We start from the raw sequence: 9,352 nt of genomic DNA, 5'->3' as shown, positions 1-9,352 counted from the left end.
AGAGACGACAATTGAGTCAAGCGTGTGAATCGTTCGTTTGTTATGAATTATAGCGTTTGTTTATGTTATAGAGTGACTGTGGAAATTAAGTGTATTGCAAAGTTGTATTGAGAAAGAATAAACTAGTTTTATTTAAGAAAGGACCTGTATCGCTAAAGTTTCTTCGGAAAGAATTTTTACGGAAAATTAACTAATGATCATAGACGTAACAATATGTATCATGAGGTGCAATTAGTTCTGAGAACTCTGCTGATCAGTGTTATAATCATGAGGCTCCACCTCTGGCCAAGATAATAAACCATAGAAGCCCTGTCATGTTTCTTCTAGCCAACCTGAATTTTATTTCACTTTGTACTAAGAAGACAAAATTACCTTTCATAAACTGCACATTAAGTAATCTAGAATTACATATTCATTGAAGTTCAGTCTAGTGGAGCCATTAGGAGTGCAGCAGTCAAATAAAATTGTGTTTACTGACAAGATTATATTTCAATTCTCTTTTTATTTCATATAGTTAACCCAAGTAATGATCACAGGTTTACACACGTGCTCTTACTTGATTACTAACTCCTTTATTACAAAGCCAAAGCATTGCGATGGCTGTTGGACGGTGCTGACGCAATGTGATTTCTGCCAATGAAAACAAAATGAATCACTAAAATCAAATTCACATTGAAATAAAAATATTAAATCAGAACACTAATCTTATTTTATTACTTTTCATTCCTTTTCTGATTTGACATTGTCATCCACTATATTTTAGTAATTAAGTCATTTTAGACTGAGCCTTTTCTTGTGTTTATATTCTACCTTTCACTGGACTGTATTATATTTATATACAGAGGATTGAGTATGTTATAAGAAAATGATTATGAATATGCAAATCAGCAAATCACATGACAATCATAGCTGATATAAAGTTATGGTGGAATGGCATATATCATAACTACATTTTCATTTTATTTGGCATTTCAAAGTTATTGTGATGCCAAAGAAAATTTATAACTTTTTGGAAGGGTATGTGGCACAAAATATTAATAAAATCAGACCATAAATATGTTTATTTGTTTTTTAATTTTGCACAAAGCTACACGAGGGCTATCTGCACTAGCCATTCCTAATTTAGCATTGAAAGACAGCTAGTCATCACCACCCACTGCCAACTCTTGGGCTACTCTTTTACCAATGAATAGTGAGATTGACCATCAGAGTATAATGCCCCTATGGCTGTAAGGGCAAGCATGTTTGATGGGATGGGAATTTGAACCCACAACTCTCAGATTGCGAGTTGAGCACCCTAACCACCTGGCCATGCCAGGCCCCATACACATGTGTTCAGATTAGGGATTTAGAATATCCAAGGTGGGGATAGCTGCTGTACTTAATGGCACTGGGAAACAATGAAATATCCATTAACTTGGGATACCAGGAATATTAAGAAAGAGATCTCCAACAAGTCATACCCCAACCATGGTAAGAAAACCGGGGAGTCTTGTAACAGGTGAGAATACATGACTCAGGAAACAGTATGCAACATAATCAAGAATGATCTTCATCTGGAAAAATAACATAAGTCAAGTGTATACAAGTTGCTTCCATGATATATCAGTTCAACCACTGCATACCTCAAACAGATGAATAATGAAATGGGTATCCATGCTATTTCATATACAGAAATACTGGTGAAGTTGCCAGATGCAATGCTTATGGATTTCTTCAATCAGACTGTTGAAGTGGGTTCTGAGAAACCACTGTCCTTGTACATTAGATGGATATGAAAAGTTTGCAAGGAATGGTGGTGTGCTTTGGACATGATAGCTTTATAATGAAGCCTTTTGCAATAAACTATGGTGCAGGGCTATTGTTAATATACTCAGTCATCAGATAAAGCATGAATAGATGTGGTGATATGGATTTTAATGATGTGGTAAGGTTCCAAAATAGTTTTAATATAATATACTAAACTTATGTATAACTGAACACTGCAAGGCATAAATGTATTTTATTGGCTAAAATCATACTTAACATAAGAAACATGAGTTCACCTATTACGATGCATATGACTAATGTGCTTTCCTGTAGTTCCTTTTTTCAAGCATGAAATATTGTCCTTTCTCTGAAATAACATTAGCAAAAAATATATATACATATATATCTATATATAATTATAATCAATGCTTTTAGTTAATTAAAATACAAAATTAACATTCTATTGAAAAATAAACTTAGCAGCTAATATTTGATTGCTCCATTAAAGAACATTAAGTAGTTCTTACACAATTGTATATGATCTATTAAAAAAAATTTATATGCATGTACACTGTGTGTGCATGTATATGAATTATTATCCTACCACACTTTCTTTTATATATGATGAATGAAATTTGAAAATACCAAAGTTTACTTGATAAATTACTGCAGCTGGAACAAATTTGAAATTTGGGGAGTAACTTAGCATTTCTTAATCCACTGTTTAAAATTCAGATCCCATACTAATCCTATCAACTTGCTATAAAAATATTCAGTTAAAAAACAAATGATATATTCAACAGCAAAGGACACTATATCAGAAACACTCAAAGAAGTATACTGGATCCACCACTAAGTGGCTACCTGTGCTCTGTCCACTGGATGAGGGGAGAATGAATGAATTATATAACAGTAAAACCATGAAATATGTCATGTTACTTCATAATATGTTTTCACTGAGTGATTTTGCAGTAGAAGCTGATTATAAGTAGAACTGAAGATGTGAAGCAATTATGGATTTGAAACATGCTAATATAAATACAATCCTATATCAAAAGAACTTTGCTTATACCTTCTTCTATTCAAACATAAATGTACTTAGATTGGAATTTATATACTTCTCCTAGAGAGACATAAGCAGTTTCAGTTACACAAGAAAATCTCCTGGATATGATTTTTTAAATTTAGCAGATGTGAAATAACTAACCGGTTTCTGTGAATACATTTTACATTCTGACACACAAGATATGCTACAGCAGGGCAGAGCTCGTTCACGTCGTTTTGGAAGCTTTCTGCCAGGATGACCACATATTATTTCAGGTGCAGATGTCAAGTTGCTTGAGGAGTCACTTTCAGGATCATCTGTTGTATCAGTTAATTAAACCAATATTCATCTTGTAACTAAACAGTAGTGTAACCTATTTATAATAATTTGCAGATTCACTGTTTTACTTACATTGGTACAGAAATATTGTTTCTTAGCTTCAAAATTTATGCAAAAAATACTAAAATAAACAGTAAAGATGTTCATTTAGGAAATTTAAATGCAAAAATATCCAAAATTCCAGTGAAGCAAATTTTTGTATTGATGTTTCGTTATAAATTATCATTGTATTGGGTTTTATATATATATATATTTAGGATACTAAAATCAGTGCTCAAAGTGAGGGGATAAAAGGGGGTATGACATATCTCCACTTCTTAAAATCAAAGCTATTCAAATTACTTCTTTTTCTTCTTATAAAGTTCATCCCTGAATTTTTGAGCCCACCCACTGAGGCCTGCCAATACCCTACTTATTTTTCTACTCTTCAAGTATTGACTAAAATAGTCAGTTGAAGATAAAACTTAATCTGGTACTAACAATGTTACAAGTATATGTGCTTAAATACTTAAATATATTCACTATGTACTAAGAATTGTATGTATTCACATATGGTTTCAAATAGACTGTTTCTCATAAAAGTGAACATTGTTTCCTTATGTTTAAAAAGAACAAAGAATACTCATTTGAATAGAAGTGACTGTGGTATATTTAAACAGAAGTGACATTAGGTATACTTAAACAAAAGTGATATTATAATTCAAAGTGTACATCAGTGTTGTAGGTCTCGGTCTCAATGTTTTACAGGTACTGAAAACGAGACCAGCTAAATTTAAAAGTTTTATCAGTATTAGACCAGTCACCTACCTAGGATTATTGAGTACTAAGTATCGATTACACAGCAGTTCATATGAGGCATGGTGTACTACACCTTTGCAATGATGTTTATAATTCCTATCTAATGGTGGTTACGTTGCCAACCACCGTATTGTCTGTACACCGATTCACAGTTATAACACATGCTATTCAAAGTTAACTGCTACTATACATTGCATTATGCATAGGCTTACTACAAGTTTGTTAGAACTTCATCTGGTGCATCTATTTATGTCAAACTTTATAAATTATCCTTGATATTCAACATGTTTAGTAGATGTGCTGTGATCCTGTTTGGCTCCAAAGATTATAAAGAATTTACTGACACTAATACTGGTTTTAGTTTTACTTGCTGACCTTTTTGATTTTTTTTATTCATTCATTAGCTTTTTTTTTCACAGGAGAAGACATTAAAACAATGACTGTGGGGTTAACGTGTAAAATAATTGCAATTAAGGTGTTAATAAAGTTTGTTTGATACATGTAATTTTTATTCTTCTTGCTATATTTCTTCTTGTGTAATTTATTACAAGGTCTCGGTCACAGTCTTGGTCTCGGCCCCTAAAATCTGTCTTGGTCTTGAACCCTCTTGGACATTGAGGTCTCGACTAAAATGCTGGTAAAGGTAATAAAATTAAATGCTGGCAAAACACTCCATTACTTAAACCAAGTGTTACTGTGTGAAGACTACATAACATCATATGGCACTGTATAACACATGTTGACCTGGAACTTAAATTATTCATAATTTTTCTACCATCATTACGGGCATGCCTAACCCTGAAACTAGCAAAATAGATGTAGTGTACCTCATTTATTCAAGCTTATAATCAAAATCTCTTTCAAACACACAGACATATTAATTGTCAAGGACATAGCATAGTATTTGTAATATGCTAGTAAAAGTTAATTATCATACAAAAACAACTGTTTGCTAATTTTGATTTTTATATATAAAAAAAAATTGCCCCGTATTGAATAAACTGCAGGAAAAGACTCTGAACAATTTAGGTGGAGATTAGTTGGGATGGTAAAGTTTGTTTAAATTATTTGCATGTGCAGTATTTACATTGTATACATTTTTCTTTGCAGAAAAACTGTAAAATATTTACAGAAAAAATGTAACTACTAAGTGATTTTTTCTTTTTCTTTCTGACAACTAATGATTAATTTAATGTGGTCTAATGTTGTAATCTTTAGTCAGTGATCCTCTCATGTCTATATGTTTCAATAATATACAGCCATTGAATAATAGTCATAATTTAAAACTTTGTATTAACCTCATCAATCAAGATTACATAGAGTTATATAAATCTCTAGGTCATTTTGAAAATCAGTGCTCTGCTAAGTGTTCTAAGTTCCATTTTTATAATTATCTGAAGAACGTTTCATTAATATACTTACCTTAGAAATTATAAAAGACAACAACAAAGCCCTATGAAGTTATCAAATAAAAATAAAGTTGATTTAACAGATTCTAAACATCCAAAAATACAAAAATGCAGCATCAGAATAACAAAAAAATCACATACCACTTTCATCAGTAGATAAGATATCCACATAATTCTTATCAACAATCAGCTGTTTTTTTTCCATTTCAAAGAAGGAGTTAGTAAATGTTTCAGACTGAGTAGAAAATGACAACCCATCCAGCATCTGGAGCTGTGGGATAGCAGTTTTAACTGCTTTTCTATAATCATCTGATACAAATGTTTCCTCCTAGAAAACAATGATAAGAATCAAACTCTGAATGATAAATTTATATTTATTATTGTTAACTAAAATAAGTTATTGTAGGTATACTATTGGCAAATGCACTAAAAGTTTATTATAACTGTGTAGAGAATGTATTCATTAACCTCTGTTATGCAATTTAATACAGTTGATATTTAAAAAACACAATTCATAAATACCAATCCCTTTTTAATACTACATCATGAATAAACTTTAATGTGTTAATTTTTTGTAGTAATGATAAAATAATTATATTAAAATAATAAATTGAAATTAAGATACTTTTAGCAAAAACAAAATTTTAAACTATGAATAAAAACCCTATACATAAAATGAACAAAACATTAATCAAACAGTTAATATTCATATAATAATGATTATAGTTTACTAACCTCATTTTCTGACTTTATGAAAGCTTGGCAAATAGGGTTTTCTTCTAGTGTTATAAAAGCCAAATCTGGACATAAGGACAATACCTCGATGTTTTCAAAACAGCTTATCTGATTTCTGTAAATATAAAATTGAATATTATCTTCAAAACACTTAAATAAATTACTTGTACCTAGAATTTCCTAAATCAGTAAACAAATAGCAGTTTTATTTAAAAGTTATAATATTCTTTAATGTTTTTTATGTAATTTAACACAGTTAATATATGAAAACAAAACTATGATAGAAAGTAGGTTTAATGTTATATTTTGAAATACATAACCACTTTGTAGGAGGAAAAAGTGCCTTTAAAAAGATTCAAATTATATTTTATTCACCTTGAATAAAGAAATTGTTAAAAGTAAGCATTTCAAAGAAAGTTATTAAAATGTAGAGAGAAACAAATATGGTTAACATCATATGCTCCCCAGTGGCTCAGCTATAAGTCTGAAAGCTTATACTGCTAAAAATTAGATTCTGATACCCAAGGTGAGCACAGCACAGATAACCCATTGTGTAGCTTTGCAATTAAGAACATACAAAAATAAGCATTATGATATGTTTAATCCAGAGGTTTATAAACAGAACCTTTAAATGCATATAAGCTTTCACTTTCCAAAAGAGTTCACTTAGATTATGTTATAGTCAAATAGAGATACAGAAACAGTATGCTAGATACAATACAGTTAACCAGGAGCAGATGCAGACTCTGATAATGATTTAGTAGTATTAACTTCAAAGCTGAAACTAAAGAAAATCAGCCTAAGCAAGAGAAGAAACATGGAATGTTAATTTAATAAAATGACAGAAAGGAGTAACATTCAAAGTACAGATCGAAGAAGCAACAAAGAAAGTAAAACAAGTACACAACATGAGGGGCTTGAGTGTACAAGAATGTTGGATGAGTATAAAGAACAGAATACTCCTAAGTGCAGAAAATAAAAATGGCAGACAGACAAGTAGAAAATAGAAGAAACCTTGGATAACAAAGAAAATAACAAAAAAATGAAGGAGAGAGGAAAATGGAAGAATGTCAACAAGGAAGAGGGAAAAAAAGAATACAGGAAAAGGAACAATATAGTGAGAAGAGAAACTGATAAAGCAAGAGAAACAGACAAAAAATGTAAACTTACTATACAAAGAAGTGAAACAATTCAGAAGAAAATGCTAATGCAAGTGGTACCATACAAGCAGAGGAAGCAGGAAAGTTAATATTTTCCAACACTGGAAATGTATTTCTGATAGGTACTTACCACCTCTCACATATTAGCTTTTCCCAATTTTGTGTTGCAATTTTTTGCTTGCCACTAACCTTGAAACGCCCACCTAAACTTGCATGTTTCCATTTGAGCATGTTACAAGTCTCTACCAATAGGAGTGTGACACACCCTCCTAGTACAGCTGACTCCTTCTATACTAATTATTTAATCATCACTTTGAGATTAGACAATAAAAGATGCACCGGAAGTGAGGAGGAAGGGTGGAAAGTGTAAGATGAGGTAAGAATCTATTGGAAATACATTTTCAGTGTTGGAAAATATTAACTTTCAATATGATTTCTGAAAGGATGTGGAACAAGAGAAGTGAGTGTAGTAATGGGAAAAGGATTGGAATTTAAGTGAGAGATATTTATCTGTTTCGTAGATTTTGAAAAGCATTTGATAGATAGAGTAAATTGGAATGCCTTATTCAATGTACTCAAAAAGATCAGAGTGGACTGAAAAGATAGAAGGGCGATTGGAACTTTGTACACGGGTTAGACAGCAAAAGTGTGAACAGCTGATGGTGAATGAGATGATGCAATAATTGGTAGAAGTGTAAGGCAGGGATGCATGTTATCACCAACACTTTTTAATGTCTACATGGAGTCAATGATAAAAGAAGCATGAGAAACCTGACTAAAGATCAATGACTGGAGGAAAAATAGCCTGATTTTCCAGATTTGCATACGACAAGGCAGCACTGGCTAATACAAAAAAGGGCTACAACTTTTAGTTACAAAGCTAAATGAAGCAATGAAAGATTTTACAAGGATAACAAACATGAAAGAGACTAAAGTGATGAGGGCATCATGGAAAGAAAGTAGAAAACTAAATATTACTGTTAAAGGTTAAAAGCTGGAAGAGGTGAGTTTCACTACTTGGGTAGTATTATTGTATCAGATGGCCTGTGTTCTAAAGAAATGAGATCCAGATTTAGAATGGCTAAAGAAGCCTTCAGAAAGAAAAAGGAGCTACTAATTAAACATTTGAGAGGAAACTGAAGAACTGAATAATATACAGATAGGCAAAATAAGGATCCAAGACATTTGCAATGTGTAAGGAAGACACAGAGACTAGAATGCTTTGAAATGTGGATTTGACAAAGAGTCATGAAAATAAGTCAGGCTGAAAAAAAAAGACAAATGATGAAGTTCTGTATCAGGATGGAGAAGAAAGTTATCTTGTCCAACCAGTCATGAGGAGGAAGAAAAACTGGAGTGGGCATGTACTGAGAGAAAATGGTCTGATGAAGAAGGTGATCAAGGGAAGGTTCCGTGTGAGAAGATCAAGAGGAAGGAAAAAGATGATGATGCTAGATGATGTCCAACAAGGAAGAACTTATGGACAAATGAAGAGATCAGCTGAAAAAACAGCTAAAAGGAGGGAAGAATTGTGCCTCAGACGAGTCATCAGATCACAATTTTTTAAGTAATTTTTTTCAATTATTCTACCTTATAATGTTCAAAACATGTGGATGTATATATAAAAAAAACACATAATGCATGCACTTTACCTTTTAACATCTAATGTTGTTAGTTTCTCCAACAAAACACATGGTGAAGTATCTCCTAATTTGTTGTAGGATGCATAAAGTTCTTTAAGACATGTAAAGTTTCCAATCCCATCAAAGCTTGAGAGACCACAGCGAGATACCCGCAAAATAGATAAATTTGGAAGACTTGTCCCAATTATCCTAAGTTAAAAAGGGAAAAAAGGTGTATATTGTTTTTATACACAAAAATGGCCCATTGTTCTTGTAATCAAGAAAAATAAAACTATCTGGGTGTTGTACAACTGCAGGACTTAATGTTGTGCTAAATTACAAAACTTATCACTTTTCAACTTCTAAGAAATTGACAAATATATTAATATAGATGATTAATTAATGCTTCTAAAAGGCTTTTTTAAAATACTTCTCATTTTGAATCTGAAATTGGCAAATTAAGAGGAATGTGGGAGAAAAACATGTACATTTTAC

The 9,352-nt window shown here is 31.7% G+C and overlaps 1 protein-coding gene across 5 annotated transcripts in view; it reads right to left on the bottom strand.

Annotated features, from left to right (window-relative positions):
• The window catches only part of LOC106470586 (leucine-rich repeat-containing protein 56-like), a 36,470-nt gene that overhangs the window by 3,422 nt on the left and 23,696 nt on the right, over positions 1-9,352 (bottom strand). For 4 of the 5 annotated variants that reach the window (XM_022399200.1, XM_022399199.1, XM_022399201.1 and 1 more), the window contains 5 exons: positions 8,888-9,067; positions 6,076-6,190; positions 5,482-5,668; positions 2,957-3,111; positions 2,046-2,116 (listed from right to left, as the gene is read on the bottom strand). In XM_022399200.1, the coding sequence (XP_022254908.1) occupies positions 2,046-2,116; positions 2,957-3,111; positions 5,482-5,668; positions 6,076-6,190; positions 8,888-9,067 (708 nt within the window). Of the gene's footprint in view, positions 1-146; positions 631-2,045; positions 2,117-2,956; positions 3,112-5,481; positions 5,669-6,075; positions 6,191-8,887; positions 9,068-9,352 lie in introns of those variants that run through there. The other variant, XM_022399203.1, reaches the window with a different exon arrangement.

This window comes from Limulus polyphemus, unplaced genomic scaffold, assembly GCF_000517525.1.
Source record: "Limulus polyphemus unplaced genomic scaffold, Limulus_polyphemus-2.1.2 Scaffold4100, whole genome shotgun sequence".
In the NCBI taxonomy this organism is placed as follows: Eukaryota; Metazoa; Arthropoda; class Merostomata; order Xiphosura; family Limulidae; genus Limulus; species Limulus polyphemus.
Note: the sequence above shows the minus strand (reverse complement) of the source record. Positions and strands in the feature narration are given on the sequence as shown.